The 13,690-nt window shown below is 45.6% G+C and overlaps 1 protein-coding gene across 1 annotated transcript in view; it reads right to left on the minus strand.

Annotated features, from left to right (window-relative positions):
* LOC135114023 (uncharacterized) overlaps positions 1–5,136 on the minus strand; it is a 48,671-nt gene extending 43,535 nt beyond the window's left edge. The window contains exon 1 of the mRNA XM_064029642.1: positions 3,971–5,136. Within this exon, the coding sequence (XP_063885712.1) occupies positions 3,971–4,959 (989 nt within the window). The 5' untranslated portion in view covers positions 4,960–5,136. The remainder of the gene's footprint in view (positions 1–3,970) is intronic.
* Between the last annotated feature and the right edge of the window lie 8,554 nt (positions 5,137–13,690).

A 13,690-nucleotide genomic window follows, 5' to 3' on the forward strand; every position in this document is an offset into this window, starting at 1 on the left:
AGAGAGAGAGAGAGAGAGAGAGAGAGAGAGAGAGAGAGAGAGAGAGAGAGAGAGAGAGAGAGAGAGAGCTCGGGCAGAGTGATTATGCAACTCATGGTAGTGAAAAAGAGGAATGCGTAATAGAAATAAAGACTATTTGATAGGGATAGGAAGAGCGGGACAGGAGGAGGAGGAGGAGGAGGAGGAGGAGAAGCTCAAGATTCTTAGACGGGTATGGCAACACTTAGAACGCTAGGTAGTTAGACAGTCAGACAATTAGATAGTCATTTAGATCTTGAGATAGACAATAGATAGACGGACAGTTTGACAGAGGAGGCACAGTCATACAAGCATACAGATGCACAAATTACCTGTCGCCGGGCCATCACAGTAAGGACAAAGGTCATGACTTTTTATACCACCACCCAGCCGCCGCCGCTGCCACCACCGACACACACACACTCCTAATTCATTGTTTCAAAGCCATCCGCTTTAACATAAACCACCTCTTTCACCTCCTCTCTCCTTTATTTCCTCTCCGTATTTCCTTTCTTTACTCCATCTGCTACTGCCGCTCCTCCTCCTCCTTCAGTTCTTTCACCCAGCACTCAAATCAAGATAAGGACTGATAGGGATGAGGTGGTCAAGAACGGGAAGAGGCCAAAGGGGAAGAGAGAGGTGAAGGGAGGTGGCATGGATGAGAGGGAAAGAGAAAAGGCGACAAGGAGAGCGATAAAGGAGGGAAGTGCACGAGAGAGAGAGAGAGAGAGAGAGAGAGAGAGAGAGAGAGAGAGAGAGAGAGAGAGAGAGAGAGAGAGAGGCATGATCACTTTAGGAGCTTAGGGACCAAAGTATACTGAGATAAGAAAATTAAATAAAGGAGAAGGAAGAGGAGGAGGAGGAGGAGGAGGAGGAGGAGGAGGAGGAGGAGGAGGAGGAGGAGGAGGAGAAGGAGGAGGAGGAACCCGACACCTAGATCAGATCCTCTCTTAAGTGACGGTTTGACGGGAAATTGGAGGGCCGGAAGAAGACAAGAGAGAGAGAGAGAGAGAGAGAGAGAGAGAGAGAGAGAGAGAGAGAGAGAGAGAGATGTTGCATTAAAAAACAGACATGAACAAACACACTGACAAATAATTCAGTGGAGGAAGGTGATATTAAGAGTGCAAATGAGAGTGCATGGTACAGCTCCTCCCCCTCCTCCTCCTCCTCCTCCTCCTCCTCCTCCTCCTCCTCCTCCTCCACCTCCTCCTCCTCCTCCTCCTCCTCCTCCTCCTCCTCCTCCTCCTCCTCCTCCTCCTCCTCCAATCCTCCTCCTTCTGCCCCCATACTGCGTCATCACCCCTTTCTTCATACTCCTTTCGTCTTCTCTCCTTCATCTCCTTTATTCACTCTAGCAGTAAAAGATGTGAACTTACCTGGAAAAAACCTCGTTATGAGCAAACTCACTATTTTTCTCTTGCTTCCCTCACTTGCATTCATGTATTGTCCTCTCTCTCTCTCTCTCTCTCTCTCTCTCTGAACTCCCCATTTTTTTTTTTTCTTTCTTTATTTAATTGCCATTTGAAATCTTTTACGTAATTTTTTCACTCATCTCTGTCATCACTGAGTCACTTCACCCCGATTAGTGTTACGAGTACCACTGATGTCATTCCCGCTTGTCATTTTCGTAGAATGAACTCAAAAAATTTTCCTTCCTCGCTTCTTTCTTTTTTTCCCTTGACCCTTCCCCCCTTCTCTCCCGCCCATCACTCCTGCCCATCGCTTCACCCTTCCCGTGGCCTCGCCCTCCGCCCCGCTCTGCCCCATCACCCAGCAACAACAGCAGCCTCGGGAGCCTTACAAGGGGACACCAGAAATAGCCCAGCATCACCATCACCACCACCACCACCACCACCACCATCATCATCATCACAGTATAAACACGGCCGATATATTAATGCAAATGGGCGCCTCACTCCCCCTTCTAGTAAACTTCCTGCTTAGCCACTCCCTTCTGCTTTGTGGGCGTGGGCCTGGCGTGGGACAAAGCGTAGTCTGTGTTCATGGGGATGCGGGGGCGCCGTGACTCATGCCTTCCTGTGAGTCATGGCAGTGGAGGCCTCAACGCACTCAGAAGCACGTGTCGGCTGTGGCGTGGTTTTGCTCTTTTGACAAGGCGTTATAGTTTTGTATCTGAGCGGCGGCTTGTGATCTCGTTTTCTTCAGTGTATGTGGCGCGCGAGGGGAGACTCCTGCAGAGTTGGAGGCGTAAGGCGCTCGGGGCGGGCGGGTCTTACATAATGAGGGTAGCTATTACAGAGAGGGAGAGGGGGGGGGAGTTAAACGAAAGGTTGAGCTATCACGGTTATCTCTTCATGCAAACACAGCACAAGAATCTTTCGAAATTTACGTTTCCTCACCAAATCCATATATTACTGTAATCGGTCAGTATTGGCTAAGCATCCTGGCTTTCAAGTGCACTTGGAACCGGTTTGCGTCCTGTCCAGATGTGAGTTTTATAGCTACGTGATCCCCCGTGAGCTGGCAGCCTGTCTGTCTTGCTGGGCTTCGAGTGATGCGTCCGTTCTTCGTCTGAATATAAATTAAGAGTTTTTGATGCAGTCATGAAGTGAATTAAAGATCGACTAGTGTTGCTGTTAGTGGAAGTGTAGTTTGTCTTTTTCTTCTCCTTCTCCTCCTTCTTGTTGTTGTTGTTGTTGTTATTGTTGTTGTTGTTGTTGTTGTTGTTGTTGTTCCTTCTCCTCCTCCTCCTCCTCCTCTTCTTCTTCTTCTTCTTCTTCTTCTTCTTCTTCTTTCTTTCTTCTTCTTTTTCTTCTTCTTCTTTTTCTTCTTCTTTCCATTTCCCCCTTGTCATTGATAGATACTATGCTTATTCTTGTTCTTTTTATTTTTTTCTAGTTCTTCTTGTTCTTGTTTTCTTGTTCGTATTGTTTTCTTCACTTATTCTTGTTGTTTTTCTTGTCGATGTTGTTTTTCCTTTCTGAAACTATTCTTATTTTGTTTCGTAGAACCTTCCTTGACGTCTCCTCCTCCTCCTCCTCCTCCTCCTCCTCCTCCTCCTCCTCAAGGGACACGAATGAGATAGAAATAGTTCCTGTTACTCTTTCCTTATCTCTGAACGACAAGTGTTGCTTTGTGCCCACCACTTTGTCCGCGCCTCTCTCTCTCTCTCTCTCTCTCTCTCTCTCTCTCTCTCTCTCTCTCTCTCTCTCTCTCTCTCTCTCTCTCGTTCGTTCGTTTGTTCGGGTGGACGTTTGCTGAACACGAGGCTTGATACACACACACACACACACACAAGGGGAAAGAAGAGAGAAAAAAAATTGCAGTGTGTGTGTGTGTGTGTGTGTGTGTGTGCTAAGTAACATTCAGCTTTGGATATGAAGTGTCACCATTTCCACCCATTTCATGTCAGGAGAGAACTCACGAGGCTTATGATGATGACTGACAGGATGCAAACATGACGTGGTGTTTACCCAGCACCACCGCTACCATTACAAGCACTATCACCATCACCATCACCACCATCACCAACCACCATCACCACCACCACACTACTAACATTATCAATATTTGGATGATTTGTAGCCTCGATGTAGAGGAGCAAACAAGACATGGCGTGATGTTCATGCAACAATAAACAGCGCATTAATGTTTTTTTTCCCTTTCTGTGTCATTGTATCTGTCTGTCTGTCTGTCTGTCTGTCTGTCTGTTTGTCTGTCTCCTGCAGAAACATTTCATAAACTTCAACACTGAAGGGACCAACAAACAAGTCCGGGGACAGCAAAGTGGAGCATCTCGGTGACATTAACTCTCAGGTGGTATGTAGCTGAGGCGCGCTGCCCCTCGATGGCTTGTGCCGCGACGCCCTGCCACGGCCCCACCCCACCACTGCCCCTCGCCACTTACTGAGTGTACGTAGGTGTGTGGAGGAAAATTATAATGTGGTGTGATGTGTAAGTGATCTAAGTATATGAAGCGGAGACCACTTACCCAAGCATGGCGATTCCTGCGATGGCGACGGTGACGAGCAAGATGCGTTGGTTGAGCATCACGTCGTTCTTGATATTCCTGACGGTGGTGCCCAGGTCATCCAGGTCTTGCGACACCATGGACGCCATCGTCTTCTTTTCCTTAGGTACTTCCACCACCGGCTGCACGCGCGGAGAGAGCCCTTCCAACTCTCGCGGCGTATACGATTCTGCTGTGCTGTAAGGCTGGAGTTTGCGGCTGGGAGTTTGCATGGCCGTCACGGCGGGGCTCGCTGCCACGGCCTCGTGTCTGGGCAGCGGCTCGTGGTGCTCATGTACATCAATTTCTTCTACGTCCTCTTCATGGTGGTAGGAGAAAGAGGTGGGCGTGGGCGTCTCCATAGGCGGCGTGGGTGTGAGGGAAGTGGTAGGGATGTAAACCTCTGGTTCAGGCTCTGGCTGAGGCTCAGGCTCTGGTTCTGATTCGTGTGAGTCCTCGGACTGGTTCCTGTGCTTCTTCTGATTCTTCTTTTGCTTCCGAGTCTTCTTGTTCTTCTTGCGTTCAGACCTCTTCTTGTGCTCCGTCTCCTGGTCCAGCGAGGGCTCCTCCTCTTCATCCACCGAGCGTTCTTCCTCCTGCTTGATTTCACTGTCCTCTTCAGGCATGATGAAATATTCAATTCCAATCCTGTTCACGATTAACTGAGTTATTTTATGTGGCTCGGTACAACGGAATTCTTTTCCCGTTTCGATGTTACAGAGACACATTTCATCGCACCACTGCAGGTGGGTCTCAACACTCCAGTTTTTATTTTTAAGTCTAGCGACTGACCGGGCAGAGATCTCCATCAGCTGGAATATGTCGTCCTCTTCGAAACACTGCACCTCAGTGTTCGTATCTTTTTCACACATGCACAATGTAGAGCACCAGGACAGCCTCCCCATCACGCTGGATTGAGCCATGGCATCCGCTAACCCCCACGCAAACATCAAGAAAACGATCCCCCACATGGTGAAGTGCGGACGGGCAGCGCGGCGTCAGTGTCAATGCGCCGAAGCTCCGAGAGAGGAAGCAGAGACCGGTGCGGGAGCGAGACTCGTCCTGGGCACGAGGGTGGTGGTGGCTGGCACACTACTGACTGGGCCGGCACGCTGCGGCTACCCTCACTCCGGCCCGAGGGTTCTCTCTGTAAGCACGAACCTCTCCCCTCCCTCCCGCTCTCCCTTCTCCTCCTCCTCCTCCTCCTCCTCTCTCATTCGTGGAAGGTCACGGACACACGTTCCGCCAGTCACCACACCCTCGGCCACGCAGACTGTCACACTCGTCACACTCTGCAAACTTTATTCAGTAATGTAGTAGTTGGTTTTGTTTTTGGACAAGTCTCAGGCCTATTCATCAATTTAACTCCATATTCTTTAAGACATGAGTGTTCATTTTCCCTCGTCAGATTTTCTATTTTCGCTTCATTTAATTCCGTATCACTTTTCCTCGGATCTCGGTCTACACACACACACACACACACACACACACACACACACACACGGCCTCCCACCTCCCCTCCGTCAGCGTTATCGAGCAGGTGAGGCCGCAGCCCCGTCAGCGCATCCTCTGCTTTTTATCGTTCCTAATTGACCTGTCATTACGGGCCGCGATGGCTGCCGCGGGGAGGCCTTGTTACTGCAGCTCAGCCTGACGTGAGGAGTCGGAGGAAAAAGGAACACACGAGCACAATGAAATCAAGGAAAAAAATACATTGGAGTGTTTGTTGTTATGATACCTCGTTTGTTGGTAGCGTGTCGTACTTCTCTGCTGTGGTAGGCTGTGGCAGTGGTGAGCCAAGGGCACACTCATCACCGGCACTGGTGGCCTCGCGGTGTGGCTGCTGCTTGGCCACTCGTCCACAGACACGCCTGGCCTGGACGCCCATCACTGCTCCGGATGTTGTCTGGATGCTCACCATGCAGACACCGTCTATATAATTCATATATCTATAGTGATAACATCATCCAGGAAGTATGGCTATATAAAAAGCCTGTAATTTGATTTAATTTTTTTATTTAATATTTGAATAACAAAACATGATTAAAATATAAACTTCCTTTCACTCGCAAGCGAAGACAAACACGGCGGGCGTTTGACTGGGAAGAAATGAGAACAAATGGAATCACGGCAATATGAATGATTGATCTGCAAGGCAACAACTCTCCACAGGATGGCTGGGCATCGTGAGGCACTGCGGCACGCTGCTACTCATCCTTACTGCATGTTATTCATTTTCCACATTATTTTTATGAAAATAATACTTTCTTGTGTTAAAACGATGCCTTTGGCAGCATTCCTTCCGAGCCTTCCTTCACTCCTCTGCTCCTTTTGTTTCCCTTTTCTGTACCCTGATCACCTCTCACCTCTCCCTCCACACTTTCCTTTCCTCCACGCTTACCCTCATTCTTCTCTCACCCCACACATTTCTTTCCTCTCACCGCCTTCTCTCCACATTGCACTCTCACCCTTGTTCTCTTCGCAAAGACATTTTGTTCTCCCTGCGCACCTTTCTCACCCTTTCACACACGTACCTTCCACTTCTATCATCGTCTCACTCCTCTGCTCACCCTAACACTCCCCAAACTTCCCTTTCTGCGTTCCCTCCCCTGTTCCTGCCCTGGTGTGCTAAAAAAAAAGGGGTTGGTTACTTTTTTGTTCCTATTAACACACTTTCGAGACTAAACCGTGAGAGAGAGAGAGAGAGAGAGAGAGAGAGAGAGAGAGAGAGAGAGAGAGAGAGAGAGAGAGAGAGAGAGAGAGAGAGAGAGCCATGAATCACGGAGGTAAGTGGGATGGGCTGAAGGAGAGCGCGGTAGTGCAAGAGGTGGAGTGTGGAGGGAAGGGAGGGAGGGTGGAGGAAGAGGGGAGGTGCCGACATCAGGCCTGAAGGTACGAGGTGCAAGAAGAAGAAGAATGAGTCACGCTGGTTCTCCTCCTCCTCCTCCTCCTCCTCCTCCTCCTCCTCCTCCTCCTCCTCCTCCTCCTCCTCCTGCTTGCCTTCACTCTGTGGATTTTGATGCTCGTGAATCAATGGGATGTTTAAGACGGTGTAAACAGACATCTACTGACTTGGATCGCGTACATACACACAAACACACACACACACACACACACACACACACACACACACACATCCTAGTACCTAATAACCCCGAACAGTGCATACGTGTGTCGGTGAATGGTGAATAACGTGTCCTTTTACTGGGTAGTTTAAGAGAGAGAGAGAGAGAGAGAGAGAGAGAGAGAGAGAGAGAGAGAGAGAGAGAGAGAGAGAGAGAGAGGAATGTAAGTGAGAACTTCGTAGATTTTGAAAACACGATGAAAATGTTTATGAGTTTCTTATTGCAATTTGTAATGAAAAGGAAGTGAGACCAATGCCTTATACATTCTGAAAAAAAAAAAAAAAATAGGAAAAGAAAGAAAATGTAACTCACCTTTGTCCAAAACCGGTACGTGAGCTGGCCACATTTACTTCAACACTTCTTTAAATGCCTCGGCGATAACCCAGTTTAGTCATTCACACGTACGTAGAGTGGCGCAGCGTGAAAGAAACTCCATATGTTCGTTGGTAAAGCCTCGACAAGCACCACCATTCCGTGAAGAGTGAGCCAGTCTGCACCAAAGAGAGAGAGAGAAAGAGAAAGGAGAGAAAAAAAAAATGCACCTTGAACTCTGACGTGCTATTGTGAAACTTTCTACTCCTCCCGAATCCCAGGGCGTCTGTGTCTGTGAGAGGTGCCTTGTTGAGCCCCCACAATGGACCACTTATAACACCCTGACCGGATCGAGGTTTCATAATGATAGTTCATCACGCCGGTGGGAGGAGAATTACCCTCTTTCACGGCGCAGACCTCTTTCGCTACCTCGCTTCAACCTCCCGGAAACCACAGTGATTTCTGGCCAATAAATCGACCCTCTTTGCAACCAGCTGAGGGACGGAGGTGTATAGGAGACTGAGGAAGGAGTGTGCCGGAGGGGGGGTGTTCGAAGGAGGAAGCATGGAGAAGGGAGATGGGTGCTATTCGTGGAGATCGCCAATGGGTGTCTGTGTGCTTGCTGGAGGAGGAAAGCAGAGGGTGTGAAGAGGGGAAAGGTGCTAAGGGATGTACTGTAGGTGCCTCTTGTGTACCGCCAAAGGGGAAGGTGTGAAGGGAAGGAAGGGAGGGAGGAAGGAAGGAAGGAAGGAGAGTGGTAGGTACTGACAGTTTGCCGGGAGGGCGAGTGAGGAGGAAAGGATGCGGGGAAGAAAGAGAGATGGTTCAGTTCAGTTCTCTAGTCAGAAGTTCACTGTTAAAAATATTTGCATCAGTGTTCACAAGTTTTTTTTTTTCTTTTAGTCTGTTCTTTCTCTTTTTTCTGATTGTGATGTTCAGGATTATACGTTCATACGCTGGGACGATGAAGGACCAAGCAGGATTCGAACACAGCGCAGATTGGCTCATATGATTGGAGGGATAGTGTGTGTGTGTGTGTGTGTGTGTGTGTGTGTGTGTGTGTGTGTGTGCGTAGTAAGGTGACAGGTGCAGCGTCCTGTCAATCAGTCCAGACACGGTAAACTGGCTGCCTGTTAACGCTTCGCAATACAATTTGGCTTTTAATTTAATTTCTTTCTGCACTCTGATCTCTCAAAGCCACTTGGAAATATTACTGTTGCTTTTTTTTATACTAATTTTTTTTTTCTATCAGCGAAGTTATGAGTAAATCTTAAAAGAAAAACAAAATGGAAGATTAACCTACACGCAAGATCTTTTAAATAATTTTCTTGTATCTCACGGAGGTCTTCACCAAAGAGCTTTGTTTAAGTAATAGAGATATATGATGAAGACAAAAACCCCTGCTATCCTGAGCCCATACCTAACTGTTATGATGGAGGAGCACCAGCAGGCCCGCTCCTCCCCCCAGGGTATCATTAACCTACTGAGGAAAATCGTGGGGATTACGAAGATTCCACAGCGCCTCATTATCCCCGGCAGCCTTTGAGGAATCTGCCACAGTGCCTGGCTTGCGTGTCGGCAGAGGGTGAGAGTGTGCCAAAGACGCGGAACTAATACAGGGTAGAGCATTTCCATTTGAATTTGTTCCCTTGTTCAGTTGCTTGGGAGGAGTTTTGCCTTCGTAAGAGTTCCATTTTGGTGTTTTTATTTTTGTTTCTCACTGTCTGGGTCTTATTATGATTTTCTCTCTTTTTCTTTTCTTTCATAATTCATAGTGTATATTTTTTTGTAGCTTTGTCTTCAGGCAGGCATTGTTCCTTGGTTTCTTCCTCTTTTTCTTTTTCTCTGGGTGAATGCTGCTGTCCTCATCGTTGCTTTCGTGTGTCATAAGTGTATAGATCTGTATAACTGTGAGTAAATAAAAAGGAATAAATGTACGTTGTAAAAGTAAACCTGAAAAATTGTTCTTTGCAAATTCACTTCACTTCTTGCCGTCACCTGTGAACTTTGGTTGCTTACAAATTTTGATTCATTTATTAATTTATTTTGTTCAGTTCAAGGGGAAGCTATTTCTGCCTTCACGATATCCTTTATGCAAAAAATCAAACAGAAATAATTTTGAACAGCAAGTGGGAGAAGGTGAATATTGTGGCACGTATGCAGACTTTGAAAATTTGTTGATTCCAAATTTACAGATTTCTTTGATCCTGCTTGTGCGACTCTATATTATGAATCTCTCTCTCTCTCTCTCTCTCTCTCTCTCTCTCTCTCTCTCTCTCTCTCTCTCTCAACACTCGCTCTCTTTTAAGTTTCATTTCCACGTTGCTTGTTTGTGACCCTTCGCTGTGATGAATGCTGGGCGACACCTGACCTTTGGGACGCGGCGCCAGTCATGCTTCTCACTCAAACACTCGATCCATCAGTGCCTGGCAGATACAGACTGAAGCATACAGTGTAGTAATGTTTATAGCTTAGAGTTTACACTGTAGAGAGGGAACATCTCTGTCCTTGAAGTCATTAAGGGAGCATGCAGATATGAAGCCTTACTTAATTAAGCTACTCTTGTTATTTGGGCGTGAAGAGTTAAGGAAATTTCTTTTTTAGAGTGAAATGACTTTGAAATTTTCCGCTTAAAATTTTTCTAATCCTTCGACTAAGTTTGTCCATTTCCTTTGCCATTCTTTTCCTTTATTGTTGTTAAAAGTGTTCGTTTGCATTCGGTTTACTAGTATTGTTTTATTTTGATTGCTTTTGAAATTTACCTATTTCCTTTGCAGTCTTGTGTACATTCTCTTTACTTATGTTTCCTCTCAAAAGTAATTCAACAGCATCTAATTTTACAGCAGATTAATGAGTCGTATTTCTCCATATATATTAACCAACATTGCATAAGTTCCAAGAGCGTTAGGATAAATTTCAGGGACTTCTCGTTCTCGCTGGTTTATGGTTATCGTCTCATAATTGCCAGTCTCCTTTCGGGTTGCAATTAACTGACTCAAGGAAAACAAATAAAACAGGAGATACAACATTACGAAATACCCAAGCGTGAAGTGAACACAGCGCGGGCTGCACGACACTCCATGTGACTTGTGGGATAAACCAAGCGGAGGCAAGGGTAGATACTGCTGTGCGTTTGTAGATAAGAAAAAAAAAAAAGTCAAATTGGACTGAGTAAAGGATTTGAATTACTGTTGCTTTTATTATCGTATTTAATGAGTAAAGATAGATACACATATAGAGCCAAGGACGGTTCATCAGAAATTCTAGCAAATAAATTTTCTCCCCTTCCTCTCTCTCTCTCTCTCTCTCTCTCTCTCTCTCTTTCGATTTAGTTTTTATATCTTTGAATTTCTTCGAATGTGATTTTTTTTTCGATGATGATGATGATGATGATGATGATGATGATGATGCTGATGATGACGTTGATAGTGAAGATGATGACAGCTAGACGGGCTTGGAAATTAAAGGTCGCCGGGTCAGGTAAAGATTGCATTTAGTGTCTCAACAACAACAACAACAACAACAACAACAACAACAACAACAACAACAACAACAACCCTCGCTTACAGGTCGAATTTATAACTTCTCAGCTGCAATTCGAGCACTGTGTATCTCAAAGCTATCTGACAGGAGAAGAAGAAGAAGAAGAAAAAGAAGAAGAAGAAGATCTCAAAGTCACCCGTCCGAAGATGTCAGAGCCACCCGTCAGAAGAAAAAGAAGAAGAAAAAAAAGAAGAAAGAGCCAGCTGTCAGAGGAAGTACAACAACAAGAACAATAGCAACAACAGCAACAACAAGTAGAATAGAAAGAAAAGAAAAAAAAGAAAAAATCTAAAGAAGAAAGAGAAGGAAGAGGATGAGAAGGAAGGCAAGATAAAAACGAATATAAACACGAGGAAGAGGAAATGTCTGGGGGGATGTCCACTACATAGAGAGTCTAACGAATTTCCGGACTGACTTGACGGTCAAACTTAAGCTGAGAACGCCGAGCGGTTGGAAGGCAAGGCTAGGCGGGACGGGGATAGCAGAGTGAGGAGAAGCATCTTGAGGGTACCGGGGGTGGGCAAGGCGGGATGAGACGGGCAGGGAAGGAATGGTACAAAGTGGAACTGGGATGGAGGGCACGCGGGGACTTGGAGCTTGGAGAGAGCCTACAAGAGCAAGAACGAGCAGATCTGGGGTAAATGCGAGTAGACAAGAGGATTTGGAAGGTAAAGAAGGAGGACTTGGCGAAGCTGGGAGCAGGACGGATAAAAAAGAAAACTGGTTACATTATACAAAAGTAAAAGAAGTTTAGAATGTGGAACTGCAGGCCAAGGGAGGTTAGGGAAGGGCAAGGAAGGGGGCGGGGTCATGACAGGCGAGCTGGAAGAGGACGAGAAGGGGATACGTCGCTGCAGGGTTGGGCGGAGCATAGCGGAGAAGGGTGGGGAAGGAAGGGGCAGAGAGAGGGTTAGTTTTAGCTGCGTATACGTGACTATTTGCAGCTCCCTATCAGATCATTACCCTCTTCTTCCTCTTTCTCAGCTATTTTTTTTTATCATCTTCTACCCTTCCTTTCCTTCCTCTTCATACACTCTTCCTCTTTTTCCCTGTTTTTTTTTTTTTTTTCCGTGCACGTCTCCTGGTTTCTTATTTCCTTAATTTAGTCTGTTGGGTTTTATTTCATTCCTGCTTTCCAGTTGCTTCTCTTTTTGGTTCTTTTCTGTCTGATGCTCTTGCTTTCATTTCTTCACTTTTTCTCACGTGTATCAGAAAGCATTTTTTTTTTTTCTACAGTGTTAGGCCGTAAAAGTTTTTTCTTCTTTTTTTCTTCCTTTTCTTCTTCTTTTCTTTCTTCCTTTTTTTCCTTTCTTTCTTTCTTCTTATTCCCCTCCTCCTCCTCCTCCTCCTCCTCCTCCTTTTCCTCCTTAGTTCATCCCTCTTTGCTTATCTAAACATCCTCCCTCTTTCCTCACTCCTCTCTGTCTCCTTCATACCCGCCACCACGCTGCCTCAACGCCACCAGTCTTCTCATCGGGAGCCACAGTGTGTTTGCCTTCGTCTTGTTGGTTCCGGAGACTTTCTGATTAGATTTCTTGTTTTATCATTTGCCTGCTGCTTTCCTCGCTGCAGCAACAGATAACGCGAATGTTCTCTTCTTTAGTATTCCCCATTTATTAATTTCTGTTTTTCCCTTTGTTTCGTTTCATTTTTTTTGTTTACTTGTACAAATTTCTAACCCATTTCGCATTCACATTGAACTTTTATATTTGGAAAAAAAAAAAAAATGGAACTGGTAAATGGCTACAGAGATTTAAATGAAAAAAAAAAAAATCCTGTGGAATTACCACCACCTGAGAATTGATTAGAGAAAAGCCTCCTATCGGTCTGGCCAATATCACTCTGAATGTACGAGTATTATTGTCATTTATTGGTGATTAATTTCAACGTCACCATATTCTACATTGATACTCACCTCAGTCCATGGAGATTCCAAGAGATTTTAATCAGATTTACCCAGCAAGTGGCTCGAATCTAGCCTGCTCAAAGAAGTTCAAGTCATAGGAAGGTGAAAATAAACAGTTAGGGAAAGACCACTAGAGTTCATTTAAAAACCAAGACTTAATCAGCAGCAGAGGCACGCATGGAGGAGCCCCGCCCGCCCCGCCGCCACCCGCACAATGGGAAACAAGGCTCGCGGACACAAAACAGAAAAGGAAAAGTAGAAACAAAAGCAGAGAGAATAAGCCGCTGTGAATAGCAGATTACGACAGACGAGCAGACAGAGACGCTCGTGAGTGAGGGAAGGGAACTGAGAGTCTCGTGTACTGTACTGTAGTGGTTTGATGTGTTAATCCTTATACATGACCTCCTTCCTAGTACGACTGGGTATACACACACACACACACACACACACACACACACACACAGACTCGAATGTTTCAACTTGTTGTTTATTTAGACTTTATTTATTTACTTATTCATTTGTTTGTGGTATTGGTATAATATGCTAAGGCAGACAATTTACGTACAGCAAAAATAAATGGCTGAATCGAAAGGGGAATACAAATATATGTTACTCTATAAATATTTAGAAATAAAACTGAAGGGTTCCATTTGAACAAACACTGATCCACAACGTGATCCTTCTTCACGTATTTTTTTTCCCCCTCTGACGCAGTTGCTCATGCACTAGAAAGTAAATGTAGTGGAAAAAATTAAACACACAAAACGGAAAACTCGTAAAAAAAAAAAAAGAAAGAAAGAAAAGCACCGAAGTAAA

Source organism: Scylla paramamosain, chromosome 27, assembly GCF_035594125.1.
Source record: "Scylla paramamosain isolate STU-SP2022 chromosome 27, ASM3559412v1, whole genome shotgun sequence".
NCBI classification, from domain to species: Eukaryota; Metazoa; Arthropoda; class Malacostraca; order Decapoda; family Portunidae; genus Scylla; species Scylla paramamosain.